This window comes from Gigantopelta aegis, chromosome 8 (assembly GCF_016097555.1).
Source record: "Gigantopelta aegis isolate Gae_Host chromosome 8, Gae_host_genome, whole genome shotgun sequence".
Classification (NCBI taxonomy): domain Eukaryota; kingdom Metazoa; phylum Mollusca; class Gastropoda; order Neomphalida; family Peltospiridae; genus Gigantopelta; species Gigantopelta aegis.
The window spans coordinates 61228673-61244258 of record NC_054706.1 but is presented as its reverse complement, the minus strand read 5'-3'; the positions used below and the strand labels follow the sequence as shown (position 1 = coordinate 61244258).

General features: G+C 40.0%; 1 protein-coding gene across 2 annotated transcripts in view; it reads left to right on the top strand.

Annotated features, from left to right (window-relative positions):
• The window catches only part of LOC121379179 (troponin C, slow skeletal and cardiac muscles-like), a 67965-nt gene extending 52745 nt beyond the window's left edge, over nucleotides 1-15220 (top strand). For both annotated transcript variants that reach the window (XM_041507676.1, XM_041507677.1), the window contains exon 3: nucleotides 14618-15220. In XM_041507676.1, coding sequence (XP_041363610.1) covers nucleotides 14618-14649 — 32 coding nt within the window. In that variant the 3' untranslated portion in view covers nucleotides 14650-15220. The remainder of the gene's footprint in view (nucleotides 1-14617) is intronic.
• The last annotated feature ends 366 nt before the right edge of the window (nucleotides 15221-15586 follow it).

The window sequence follows — 15586 nt, the reverse complement described above, 5'->3', positions numbered from 1 at the left end:
CCGATGGCTTAACACTACACCAACGAAGTCGGTAATTACGAGACATACACACACACACACACACACACAGAGGGGGGGGGGGGAGAGAGAGAGAGAGAGAGAGAGAGAGAGAGAGAGAGAGAGAGAGAGAGAGAGAGAGAGAGAGAGAGAGAGAGAGAGGATGAATGAATGAATGAATGAATGAATGTTTAACGACACCCCAGCACGAAAAATACATCGGCTATTGGGTGTCAAACTGTGGTAATGGAAAAACAATGTGATGATCAACATCAATATAAAAAATCAAGTGTCAAATAAAACACAGTGTAACGAACTGCTGTATTGGCCATTCTCAAAGAGAATGTTACACCCCTGCACCACGGTGAGAGAGAGAATCTCATTGCACATTTAAACAGTTGCGATGACCTGCGCTCATGAATCACTGTCAAAACAATAATGATACATGGCAATGACTTCTACCAAGCCCATGGTTTGTTATTCCATGGTTAATTGCAATATGCTGTAACACCTGCAGGTCAGTTATTAGATTACAAGAATAACACAGGGAGGAGGCAGCACGCTATTATCTTCCCAGCAAGGCGCATGTGTCTATGTTTAGATTGATCGGGCGATCCCCGAGCTAATTTTATATACCTAACGCCGCTTGGTGAAATAAAACAACAAACATAGGTTTTAGAAGCCACCCGACTTTCAGATAATTTGTTCTAAGACAGGTTAGAAAAAAAAGCAGATGGTATTATTCATTTAAATATTTCGACGATGTATCAAATTAGTATTACATGGTTATACAATTGTTGACTTTGGTTGTTGCAGTATATCGTGTACTTATAACCCAAGAAAAGGTATATTTGTTTTAAAATTTGTTTTGTTTAACAATATCACTTGAGCACATTGATTTACTAATCATCGACTATTGGATGTCAAACATTTGGTAATTTTGACATGTGGTCGTTTTTTCATTAGTAGCATGGAATCTTTTATATGCACCATTCCATAGACAGGAGAGCACATACCATGGCTTTTGATATACCAGTGGTGGTACACAGGCTGGAACGATAAATGGCTCAATGGACCTACCGACGGGGATCGATCCTTGAGCGACTGCGTATCAAGCGAGCGCTTTGCCACTGAGCTGCGTCCTGCCCTCAACCAGGGTTCATACAGTATACCCTGTACATATAAAGAAATATTTGTTTCACGACACTTCAGCGTAATTGCAAAACCACGGCCATTTGATAAATGTAATTTGGTTATTTAGACATGGTAGACTGGACGCCACGTACAATAGCAATTGAAATATACTAATATCCTAATCAAGTTTCACGAAGAAATGTACATAACTTCAAGGACGTCGAAAGTAATTTGACATTGGGGCGGCGAAGAGGGTGGGTGTGGGAAGGGTGTCCCCCTCTTGCAGATGGTGCTGCAGGAGTGTTCCCGATGGAAATATCGTTAAAGACATCAACTTTCGAGCAATATTGTCAGACTATTAAACAGAAAGAACACTAAAATATATATGAGTATGTATTGTTAAAAAAAAGCCGAAATATTGGGGCGGCGGCTGCCGCGCTTGTCACCCCAGCTCCGACGCCCCTGAATTATTAAGTACGGAAAATGGGTCACTGTTAAAACAAAAGAAAATATACTAGTACACATGTACACTTAGTATTTGAAACTCACTCTAATTACAAGTATAAGAATTATTGTGTTTTATTCGTGGTTTTGGAAGCTTAATTTATGCTTATAAGGGTAAATGTATGACTGAAAAACTAGTTTTATGTGCACAGACAACAGAAATATATAGAATACTAAACGAGCTTCCCTGTCATACCAGTTTTATGAAATGAGTTAACAGTTTTGGTATCTGACGAGCGAAATGCTAGTCAGATACCATCACTGTTCATGAGTTTCATAAAAATGGTATGACAGGCAAGCAAGTTTAGTATTTTATTTATTACAAACCAATCGCAAACAGGCCTCAACTCAGAAGTAAGCAGATGTTGAGACCTATTACACTGGTGTGTAATAAAATACAGCACGAAATATAAATAGGCTAAGCGAGCATAACTTCGTTTTGTCCTTATCGTGGTCCATCTGCCTTACCGTCTTCATGTTCTGCGTGAAATAGAAGAAAGGAAGGAATGTTTTATTTAATGACGCACTTAATTACACCCACTTTAATTACGGTTATATTTTGGCGTCGAAAATATGGTTGAGGACCTCACAGATAATGAGAAAGGAAACCCTCTGCCGGCCTGCAATGAGCTACTCTTTCCGATTAGGTCAGGTCAGGTCATAGATTTAAACGTGCACATTCAGAACAAGCTGTTGTAGCACACGCCTGTCATGGGCGCAGATGTCGACTTTTGCCAGCTCCTCCGTCCAGGACAGGAAAGAATGTGTGGCATGTGCAAGGGAACACAAGCAGTCCGACCAGGGTCGGTAGCGGACGAGGGTTGGTTGGGTGCTATTGAATTTGCAAATGTCCTGTAGGATTAAAGCCAAATAGAACGTTCCGATTGGCAGCATTTTATATGCAGCAATCTAGACAGGATAATACATACCACGGCCTTTATTACATCCGTGTGGATACCAAATCAGTGTTGTAGGAAGGTGCCAAAAATGGGGCACACACATATATGAATATTTATAAACCATCGCTACTGCCAGTGGATCATGCCCCCCTTGCCCTTCGCTTCCTACGCCAGTGCACACTTGTAAACGCACAATTTCTAACTGTAAACGGTAAGTTACGATTTTTTGTGAATTTGGCCAGAACTTTTATTACACACTGGCCGTTCCGTATCAGCTTCAGAGGAACATACATACTAAACTGAACCCCGCGCTCTGTTAATAATTTAGCGTCGAGCGTTAACCAAATATTTCTTTGTTTTCCAATTGTTAGTACCTTGTTTACACCTTTGTAAATGATGCTGTTCATAGCTTTATTACTATTGCTATAGCCTTTACGTACTAGTGCTAGGAATGAAAGTTTAGTTTTTGTTGTTTAAGGACACCACTAGAGCACACATAGGCGTATGGGGACTCTTTGATTTAGGGGGCTGGAGGGGTTGATTTGCCCGAAATTTTACCCAGATAAAAACTGCCCGAATTTCCCCCACTGTTTTCCCACTGTTTTGCCCCCCCCCCCCCCCCCTCCCCGGGTCGTACGCCCATGAGAGCACATTGATTTATTAATCATCGGCTATTGGATTTCAAACATTTAGTAATTCTGACATATAGTCTTAGCGAGGAAAAAAGAAAGAAATGTTTTATTTAACGACGAACTCAACACATTTTGTTTACGCTTATATGGCGTCTGATATATATGGTTAAGGACCACACAGATATTGAGAGAAGAAACCCGCTGTCGCCACTTCATGGGCTACTCGCTTCGATTGGCAGCAAGGGATCTTTTATATGCACCATCCCACAGACAGGATAGCACATGCAACTGCCTTTGATATACTAGTCGTAGTGCACTGGCTGGAACGAGAAATAATCCAATGTGCCCATCGGCGAGGATCGGTCCCAGACCGACCGTGCATCAGACGAGCGCTTTAACACTGCTACGTCCCGTCCCTTGTGCTAGGGATGAAGACACTAACATACCCCTTTCCCTACACAAGCTTCAAGTGGTGGAACCCTGTTTCGGTCTACGCATTGTCTGATATTTGGCCGTTGAAACTGGACATTAAAGGGACAAACCCTAGTTTTTAAACACTAAGGCATATTTTTCAACTAGACTCCAGTTTCAACCCGTAAAAATGGACACAAAGTTTGGTTAATTTACAAACCTCTAACAAATTTGGATACAACAGAGTGAAACAGGAGTCTGTGACGTTGAAATACCCTTAAAATAGACTAAAACGCGACTTCATGACCGTGACTTCTCAGACGCACGTGCGTTTTTAAAACTATGAAAACTGTAGTTTGTGGTATTAGAAACATCAGGATGACCAGAAACACTACGGTTGTACGGAAATGGATAATCTAAACTATAAAATATAAGTAATGTTTAATTTCATTGATCATAAACGGCTCTAATAGTGAAAATATACTGTAGTGTTTAAAAACTTGGGTCTGTCCCTTTTAAAGTTTGTTCAACATTTACACCATATATTATTATTTTTTATTATTGGGTCATAATATAATTGTTTTAGTTAGCATTTTGTCATTAAGGGCCGAATTTACAAAGCTTTTTTATGTCTTACACACGTGTAACTACAAGTACCTATATTTACAATACTTCAACACCTACGTTTGAGAAAAACTGCCTTCGTAAATTCCGCCATAAAAGTTTATTTACATTTGACCATTACTGAATACATACTATAACTTTTTGTTCTGCGCATCATAAGTTATTATAATATTATATCATATGGACTGAAAGAGGGGTGGGTTTTTCTCTAAAAAAAGGAAAAGTAAATCAATTTACTGCTATGAAAAAACAGCAAAAAGCCGCACACAATGTTTATTTGTTTTGTTTAACGACACCACTAGAGCACATTGATTAATTAATCATCGTCTATTGGATGTCAAACATTTGGTAATTTTGATCCGACGTAGGCAACTGTGGAAACCCGCTACATTTGTCCAAATGCAACTTTTCTAATCTTTTATATATGCACTTTCCCACAGGAAAGCATATACCACGGCCTTTGACTAGTAACTGTTGTGGGGAAACCGGCCTCGGTGGCGTCGTGGTTAGGCCATTGGTCTACAGGCTTGTAGGTACTGGGTTCGGATCCCAGTCGAGGCATGGGATTTTTAATCCAGATACCGACTCCAAACCCTGAGTGAGTGCTCCGCAAGTCTCAATGGGTAGGTGTAAACCACTTGCACCGACCAGTGATCCTTAACTGGTTCAGCAAAGGACATGGTTTGTGCTATCCTGCCTGTGGGAAGCGCAAGTAAAGGATCCCATGCTGCCTGTCGTAAAAGAGTAGCCTATGTGGCGACAGCGGGTTTCCTCTAAAGAACGACCATATGTTTAACGTCTAATAGCCGATGATAAGATAAAAAATCAATGTGCTCTAGTGGTGTCGTTAAATAAAACAAACTTTAGTTGTGGGGCACTGGTTGGAACGAGAGATAAAACAACCAGTTGAACAGATCCACTGAGGTGGTTCGATCCTGCGACGCCTCAGGCGAGCGCTCAACCGACTGAGATAAATTCCGCCCCCATGAGTCTGTAAAAGCAGGTAGTCTTTATATACAAGTAAAATACAGGTATTTCTGTGTCAAAAGACAAATGTTTTGGTACCCTCAACGGACAGATAGTTGTTAATACACCAGCGATTTTTGTAAGATGTTTGACTGTATAATTATACAATAAAATATGTTGTTGTTATTTGCATGGAAACACAAAAAAACTAAATCAAGCACCCATCTTGGCATAAAACAAATTTGGTTCCATCTTCCAAAATGCAGTAAGTTTTAAAACAAACTTGTTTCAAATACCTCACACAAAAACATATATATTATCTGGCCAGGTGGTTTACTAATGGTCTATAGCCAGGATACATATCTGTTCACAAACTGATGACAGATTGTACAAAGGTGCCGACCTCTTTTCTATATATTTCAGTCGCGTGTGTAAGTCGAATTCTTTGTACATAATTGAAATGATCTACTAACAAGCACGGGGTCCCGATGTTAACACCCATTACATTAACTTACATTAGATTAGACAACTAGTCTGGGGTCGAAACGCGGTTTGAGTCGTGCTCTACGCTTGTAGTCATTTAAGCTATATTATTATCACCCGAGCCTAAAGTACACGGAACCTGTAATGTCTGTCATGTTGGGTCATACACGCAAAACAATACGCCCATAATGGTAAACGTGAAAAAAGGTGTGTGTGGCCTTACGCTTCCCCACTGAGGAACCATTTTGGGCTGGGATGGGGGGGGGGGGGGGGGGGGGCGTAAGCCAGTGATAAAAGCACCAGCTTGATGCGCGGTCCATCTGGGATCGATCCCCGTCGGTGGACCTATTGGTCTATTTCTCGTTCCAGCCAGTGCACTACGACTGATCTATCAAAGACCGTGGTATGTGCTATCCTGTTTGTGGGATGGTGCATTTAAACGATCCCTTGCTACTAATGGAAAAAGGTAGCGGTTTTCCTCTCTAAGACTATATGTCAAAGTTACCAAATGTTTGAAATCCAATAACTGATGATTAATAAATCAATGTGTTCTAGTAGTGTCGTTAAACAAAACAAACAAACAAACAAACATTCTGGGCTGGAGGTGGTAGTGCGGTGATATCTTATTGCTACAGATGGAAAATGCACACAGTACCTAATAATACCAACCTTGAATACGATGATACTTGTTATCCTTTTTGTTTTTGTGTATGATTGTTGTTTTTTATTTTGTTTTTGTTTTATTTTGTTTGTTAGGCGTTTTTTTGTATTTGAATTTGTGTCTTGTTTTTCTTTTCTTCTGTTTTTTTTAAAATTTTTATCGTCTGATAAAATTCGTCGAATAACCGCACCTCATTACATTCCTGTCTTTTTGGCAGACTGGTGGAATTTACCAAGCAAAACATTTAAAGGCATATATGATTTTCGATAATATCAAGCTGTTTTGACCTAACCGGCCTCGCTGGCGTCGTGGTTAGACCATCGGTCTACATGATGGTAGGTACTGGGTTCGGATCCCAGTCGAGTGAGTAAGTGATCCGCAAGACTCAATGGGTAGGTGTAAACCACTTGCACCGACCAGTGATCCATAACTGGTTCAACAAAGGCCATGCTTTGTGCTATCCTGCCTGTGGGAAGCGCAAATAAAAGATCCCTTGCTGCCTGTCGTAAAAGAGTAGCCTATGTGGCGACAGCGGGTTTCCTCTAAAAAACAGTGTCAGAATGACCATATGTTTGACGTCCAATAGCCGATGATAAGATAAAAAATCAATGTGCTCTAGTGGCATCGTAAAATAAAAACAAACCTTTTTACTTTACTGTTTTGACCTATGAGTATGACACTTACCACAGATACATAGAATAAGCAAAACAGTAAATATTTCAATTACATAATTGTAACGTCATATTCTAGTGCCATAAAAAGCTCTGTTAGATAACAAGTCAGACTAGGTATCGAGGGAAGTGCACAGGAGACCAGTTGTCCCCCAGAAAAAAAAGAAGAAAAAAAACCTTTTACTCTAAAAGTGCACATTTTGTCTTGCTGGAGAAACCTATACCCTATTTTCGTTGTTTGACTGACACCCGCCTCCCCCATTTATGTTAAGCTTGTTACGATCCTGGAAATGCACTCCAATGTTAATACCTGGAATCTGATAAACAATTACTGTTCGCCATGTTAAGCCCCGGTCACACTGTCAAGGACCAGGACGCCAAGTTAGCCACGGATACGATCCGGCATCATTCGTGACAAATCCGTGTGGTCCGTAGCTGTCCGTATTAAATCCCTGATCAATCGTAGTAGTACTTGTATGTCCGTGAAAATTTTGAACATGTCCAAAAATTTCATCACGGATCGAACAACTGTAGTACATCCTTAATGATCTGTAGAAAGAACGTAATAATCCGTTCTAATCCGTAATAGACCGAACTTAAACCGTACTTATCCGTACCTAATCGTAGTAATCCCCGGCCTCAAGCCCCGGTCACACTGTCAAGGATCAGGACGCCGGGTTAGCCACGGATACGATCCGGCATCATCCATGACAATCCGTTGTGGTCCGTACTAAACTGTTCCGATCCTTGACGATCAGTAGCGACCGGTAGCGCTCCCCGTTTTCAACTAACCCCTATCCTTAATAATCCTTGGTGTATCCGTCGAAAATCATAATTAAACCGTTGTGCATCCGTAGGGGACCGCGGATAGACCACTATCCGGGGTCATCCGTGAGGTTTTCATCTGTCGTGGATCCGGCCAGACGATACTTGACAGTGTGACCGGGGCTTTACTAACGAAACGTCAATTTCGCATGTCGGTTACCAACAGATGGGTTACTATGACGTGCAAGATGGTTCTCGTGGAATGCAATTTGTCCTTTTCTTAGTAACGAGCTGTCGGTAGCGTTGTCACTGACGAAGAGCGATTGAATTCGCGAACTGTGTAAATAACGATTGATCACTTTTTGTTGTTACGCGCTCTTTTCCAAGGGCTGATCTTATGTAAAGATAAAATGTAAACACAATTTATTTGTTTCCTTCTTTCTTGAAAGTTCGTCTCGTGCCTAAGTTGAAGTAAATTGAGGAGACTATAAAGAGCTGGAGCACAGAAACCAATTGCAATACTTTATCAATTATTTTGTCCAGAAATGTCATCTTTAAGCTATTGGTATAGAAAATATTGTTTGGATATACTTGACCTTTGGCACATTCTTGGTACAGTCACCCATTAGCCGATGTGTATTTATTTTTTTGTGCTGGGGTTCGCTTCACATTTATTATTGGATCATGGTATAGTCACACAATACCCGATGTGTACCTTTTGTGCTGGCTTTCGTTAAACATTCATTCTTGTTACAGTCACCCAACAGCCGATGTGTATTTGTATGCTGGCTTTCGTTAAACATTCATTCTTGTTACAGTCACCCAACAGCCAATGTGTATTTGTATGCTGGCTTTCGTTAAACATTCATTCTTGGTACAGTCACCCAACAGCCGATGTGTATTTGTATGCTGGCTTTCGTTAAACATTCATTCTTGTTACAGTCACCCAACAGCCGATGTGTATTTGTATGCTGGCTTTCGTTAAACATTCATTCTTGGTACAGTCACCCAATAACTGATGTGTATTTCTGTGCTGGCTTTCGTTAAACATCCATTCTTGGTACAGTCACCCAATAGCCGTTGTGTATTTTTGTGCTGGCTTTCGTTAAACATCCATTCTTGGTACAGTCACCCAATAGCCGTTGTGTATTTTTGTGCTGGCTTTCGTTAAAAATTAATTCTTGGTACAGTCACCCAATAACTGATGTGTATTTTTGTGCTGGCTTTCGTTAAACATCCATTCTTGATACAATCACCCAATAGCCATTCATTCTTAGTACAGTAGTTAATCGATCAAAGAGAGTTTTATGCTGTTCTGCTCTGTTCTGTTCTGGTACGCATGTTACGGAACCGAATCAATTAATCTGTAAAGACTGTTTTCCATGTTGTTCAAGTCTTCGTCAATTGCAGTTGCAGTAGACCGTTCTGCCGTTGTATTGTATCACTCAAAACGCCCTATATTCTTTATAAACAAAATGTTAATACAATGTCGTTCTATGTTTCTTCTTTACAATTACAACCTCCACGAAAACATTCAACGCTCCAGCCCCCCCCCCCCCTCCCCCATTCCTCTTCCCCACGAATATGACCGACATTTTCAGGCACGGCGGAAGCAAGTAGACATTAAGGGGGCTGGCTGAGATCGAGGGTGTAAAGCCTCATTTCTAAGAGTTTCGGGATTAAGCTTCCATTCATTCATTAAAGAATTAACGTGCATATATACCACGAAGGTTTCACGCACGCCTGTCCTGGGCTTAATCTCTGGCCGTTGCCAGTGACTAAGTCCAGGACAAGGTTAAGCTTCCCTGTAAAATTTTGAAAACTAGATGTCCTGAAATGGAAATTCTGCAGAATTATTGGCTAGGCCCCCCCCCCCCCCCCCCCACACACACACACATAATCCCCACGCCCCCTCCCTGCTCCTCTGTGGCTGATCTGAAATAAATATGCAAGTAAATAATACTTTTTGACAACTTAATAATACAGGTTCTGTGTTTGTGTTCATGCGTGTGCTGTTCCCGTCTGTGGTTTTTTGCGTTGACAACATTCTCATTCTTTAAATAATGATGCGTGCTTGAGCCCAGTCGGTTGAGTGGTGGGCTGGGGTTCTTGCGTCACAGGATCGAAACACCTCAGTGGATCCATCCAACTGTTTTTTTTTTCTTCGTTTAGGGTCAAAGCCCGTGGTATGTGCTTTTCTGTCTGTTGGAAAGTGCATATAAAAGATAATTTATAATTCTGAATCAAAAAAAAAAAATATTGGTAATAAATCTTAAGTCAGAGATGAATTTTACTTCTTGAATGCAAGAAATTGAATTTCAGGAAATCTAGTTTTAAAATTTTTACGGAGGAGCGTACCCATGAACCCCTTTAAACTTTGCTTTGCGCCCTCGATCTCCGTCAGCCCCCTTCCCCCAATGTTTACGTGCTTCCGTCGTGCCTGCTCTGTCTCTCTATCTCTGTCTGTGTGTGTCACTCTCTCTCTCTCTCTCTCTCTCTCTCTCTCTCTCTCTCTCTCTCTCTCTCTCTCTCTCTCTCTCTCTCGGTGCTTGCGTCGCAGGGTCGAACCACCTCAGTGGATCCATTCAGACGATTGGTTTTTTCTCGTTCCAACAACTGGACAAAGGCCGTGGTATGTGCTTTCCTGTCTGTGGGGAAAGTGCATATAAAAGATCCCTGGCTGCATTAGGAAAAATGTAGCGGGCTTCCTCTGATGACTACGAGTCAAGAACTACCAAATGGTTGACGTCCAATAGCCGATGATTAATTAATCAATGTGCTCCAGTGGTGTCGGTAAACAAAACAAACTTGAACAAACCGTTTTGAAAAATGTGCTGATGCATCATTGAACAAATATTCCTTTTTCTTTTCTAACATTATAGCGTAGTTTCACCTATAATTCGTGCCTGCCCGGCCTCAAACAGTCCACTCATGGATCACTGGCATTCAGCTCATAGCACATTTGTCTTAGATGTGTTGATTACCGTAAAATGCATTATATAGCGCGATGTGCTGATCGCTTTTAGAGTATCACAGATAAACTGATTTATGTGCGGGCTAACGTTCTTACAATGCAGGGGATGACTGTTTCGGCTGCTGCATGTCAGTACATAGATCATGTTCTCCGCCTTGAATCAACCATGCCATGCCCGGGCAATAAAACCCGACAGCTGGACCCTGCCAGATATACATCTAGTATATGTCTTCTTTGAGATACAGCGAGAATGCTTGAGAGCGATTGCATGCGCGGATTGCACAAATGTACGTGCTTTTCATAATGGTCGTGTTTATAAAAAAGGATTCTTGCACCTAATGATACATGTATGGAACATGCATGTAGCAGGCATGCGAAACGTGCATTTATTATATCACTTTTTGTGTTGGTTCCAGGTGCACTATGCTTTAAATTGAAACTGATAGCTTGCTGCTCGTATACATCTACTATGCAATGTCGTTCCAACCAGTGCACCACGACTGGTATATCATAGGCTGTGGTATGTACTACCCTGTCTGTGGGATGGTGCATACAAAAAGAACCCTTGCTGCTAATCGAAAAGAGTAGCCCATGAAGTGGCGACAGCGGGTTTCCTCTCTCAATATCTGTGTAGTCCTTAACCATATGTCTGACGCCATATAACCGTAAAAAATGTAACATGTAATAAATCAAATGGTATAGGAAACATGTAATCAATCAAATGGTTTGGAAAAGATGTAATAAATCAAATGGTTTCGGAAACATGAAAACAGTGTGGGGGGGGGGGGGGGGGGGGGGGACGTAAGCAATCAAATAGTGTGGAAAAGACGTAATAAATCAGATTGTTTCAGAACATGCAATAAAAGATCAGTTGATTGGAAAATCATGTAATTAAGTCAGTAGGTCAGTCAATCAGTCGACGTAAATATAAATCAATCATTATTACATTACGCCAAACAAAAGGTAGATACTGGGTGGGGTGGTATACATAATTTTTGCAACAATATCTAAAAAGTCTCTGAGAATAAAACTGATGTTTACGCAACTATTAGAAAATGGTTTACTGTGTTAGATTACACTTCCCTCGACGCTAGTTAACCATGACAGTCTGGAGATTACAATAGACTGTATATATCAACAGTCGGCCTGCACACACCTGTCCCGAGGATAACACGTGGATTCACCTGGACGGGGTGTGGGTCGGTGTTGAAAGCCGGGTCACACGAGGTAGTTCGTTATTGGTAGTTATATACCGGCCGAACCTCATTAGAGAGTCATGGAGTGTTTTTGTTCAGTGATGGAGTTTTCATTTAATGTGCGAAGGGAAGTAGGATCGATACACGTCAGTAGAAATTTAAACATATATATATATATATATATATATATAGAGAGAGAGAGAGAGAGAGAGAGAGAGAGAGAGAGAGAGAGAGAGAGAGAGAGAGAGAGAGAGAGAGAGAGAGAGAGAGAGAGAGACAGACAGACAGACAGACAGAGAGCATCACTCAACGACTGGTATATCAACAGCTATGACATCCGCTTTAATGTCGTGATGGAGAACATTTTAAAGATCCTTACTGCGATGTAATCATGATATTCAATGGCTCCTTCATTCATTCTAAATACATTTAAATCCAGACCCGCATTTCACTGAACAGTAGGAGCTAAAGTCCCTTAACTCAAAGACCAGTGCCTCATTCCACGATTTGGTTTCACTGAACACAATGTGTGTTGAAACAATTAATATACATTCAAATAATGCAGCAAACTACAATCATACTAATTTCGTCTCTAATCCCATTAACATAATTATGTCGTATTTCTCTAAATGCTACATTCTTTTAACTGGCCCGAAAATCTGTTAACCATACCACCCACTTATAGGTTACCTCCCCTGAATTTTACAAGTTAAATTTGTTTTGTTTAACGACACCACTGGAGCACATTGATTTATCAATCATTGGCTATTGGATGTGAAACGTTTAGATATTTTGACTTACAGCCCTAGAGAGGAAACCCGCTACATTTTCCTAACAGACACACGCGTACATAAAAATCACCCTAATACTGGTTCCAGAGCATCCGTGAAACACTGAATTGCTTCCTACATGTTCGTCCAGGCAGCCTAACTGCAATATGTCCGCGTAAACTACACCGCTTTAATAACTTTGTGTTTCTGGATGTCAGACATAAAAGCGAGCTGAGTCGTTAAACTCAACTACCTGACTAAAATTCGGCTATGGAGTGAATTGGAAATACCTGAGAACTGTGGACACATGTTACCTGAATCAATAGCGCATTCCACGTGAAATAACGTACATTGCTCTACCAGCGTACAACCGGAAGAAATAACAGCTATTTTGAGCGAAACATGATTGGGTTTGGTTATTTTCAATTCCTCGTAATGGATTGCATAAAGGTAATTTAACAGCCATGGTTATAATTTGAAAGTTCTGCTAATTTCTTTTATTTAATGTTTCACCGAGTTTTTAGTTATGTTTTCGGTTACAGCACACCGCTATTTGGAACCGTTACAAGGTTGTTGCAAGTCGTTAAATTGATGATATATGTTGCTTTCTATCATTTTGAAAACAAAATCATATTTCACTGTACACAAAAATATCAAATTGGGATATGTTAAGCAATGTTTACCCCTTCTTGATGGTGTTGTTGGCGTAAGGATGGGTACAAATTGTAACAAAAATATCAAATTGGGATATGTTAAGCAATGTTTACCCCTTCTTGATGGTGTTGTTGGCGTAAGGATGGGTACAAATTGTAACAAAAATAATAAAATGTTTAAAATATTATTTTATTACTGGTCATTTTAGAGAGTTAGGAATAGCTAATTCGTTCAATCATAAAAAGCTGTATCTGCCAGAAACCAGTTTTCAATATTACTAGATGGCTGTCCTACGTTTTACTAATTGTTGTTGAGAATTTATTGAGTGGGGTGGTGGTGTTCTTTAATTTTTATATTCTACAAGTATTTAGTATTTAGCTAGAATCTGTCCTGAGAGCGACTATAGCTACAAATACTTGCCATCCAAAGTTATTTCAATCAGACCTTACCAGTCACTCCGTTGGAAGGCTTTTCTTTAAATAGATCTGATATAATCCAATGCCATTTCGTGACGATGTGATATCTCGTCATCATAAGTCATTAAAATGTGATGAGATGTTGGTAGGTGTATGTCAAATGTGCTTTGATTGGTCCAGTGAAAACATTTGAACATGGGATGATGTTGCCTTTGATAAGATCTTATTTAAAAAAAACCCCACTCAAAACAGAGTTCTAGTAGGATCGGATATTAATGAGAACTGTTTTTAATTATAATGAAATTATCAATGAATGAATGAATGAATGTTTAACGACACCCCAGCACGAAAATGAAATTATCAAGAAAAAAAGTTCATTCGTGCTTAATTATGATGCATTATGTATGTGTGCATGCCTGTGCGTGTGCATGCCTGTGCATGTGCGCGATATATATATATATATATATATATATATATATATAGAGAGAGAGAGAGAGAGAGAGAGAGAGAGAGAGAGAGAGAGAGAGAGAGAGAGAGAGAGAGAGAGAGAGAGAGAGAGAGAGAGAGAGAGAGAGAGAAACATAGAGAGACAGAAAGAAAGATAGACAGACAGACAGACGGACAAATAATTATTCCTGCTCCGGTCGCTACTGCTACTGGCCGCTGGATGTAACTAACAATTAGTTACATTTTATTTCAAAATGTGTTTGTCTACAGTTTTTTGCCTCCACCCCTCACCCTCCCTAACCTCTCTGTCCCTTTTTATCTCTACATATGCATACTGAAGCATAGGGACTGTAGGCAATTACGGCATAATTAATAAAACTAAGACCTTGTTTTTTTGTTTTTATATTTTTCAGAATTCTACAAGTTCATGGTCGATTACAACTAATGCACCTCTCACCACATCCACATCCAGTGTACATCCACAAACCGACTGTACCAACCCACGTCATCACAGTGACAGAGCAACGTTCCAAGAAAAATGTTTCTGACGCCAAAACATAAAACCACATCAACAAAATAAACCACGCTGTCTTCTCGGGACCTACTTCCGAAACGCTTACAACTTCCGGAGAGTTGCATGCTACTTCCGGAGTGTTCATCTTCATCACGCATACGCCTCCTTGTGACGTTTCCTGATTGACACGCACAGCACACGCCCCCCTCCACCCATTCTTGACGATGTTACAGCTACGTAGCTAATAGAAGTTTGGTTTAACGTGGAATAGTGCGTTATATGACTAGAGGATTATTTATTTAAGTAGCGTTACCAGTGTGTACGGTATATACTGCTGTAATTACGTTATTGGTGTTTTGTGTGTGTTCCCAGCTACATAAACATCAGGTCCTATAAGTATGTAATTATTCATGCATGTTCTGCTTGTACATTTTGCCTGGCTGATTTCACACGAAAGAGCAAGATGTTGGCACTACAGTACATTAAAATGCTCCGATTCAGACCTACGTGTTTGTTTGTCTTTCAGCCTATGCTTGTTTGTTTCTCTGTGACGGGTTAAATTATGAATTGGAAATAACTTACTGAAGGAAACCATTTTATCAGATAAATGTGTACATTACATTTAAAAGATAATATATTTTTACAAAGTGAAACACTATTTTTGTACATTTGATAATAATAATAATAATAATAATAATAATAATAATAACAATAATAATAATAATAATAATAGTATCGTAATAATAATAATACGGTAATAATAATATTTAATAATAAACACTAGTCATGTAAACTTTCTTCTTCTTCTTTCTCTCTCTCTTTCTCTCTCTCTCTCTCTCTCTCTCTCTCTCTCTCTCTCTCTCTCTCT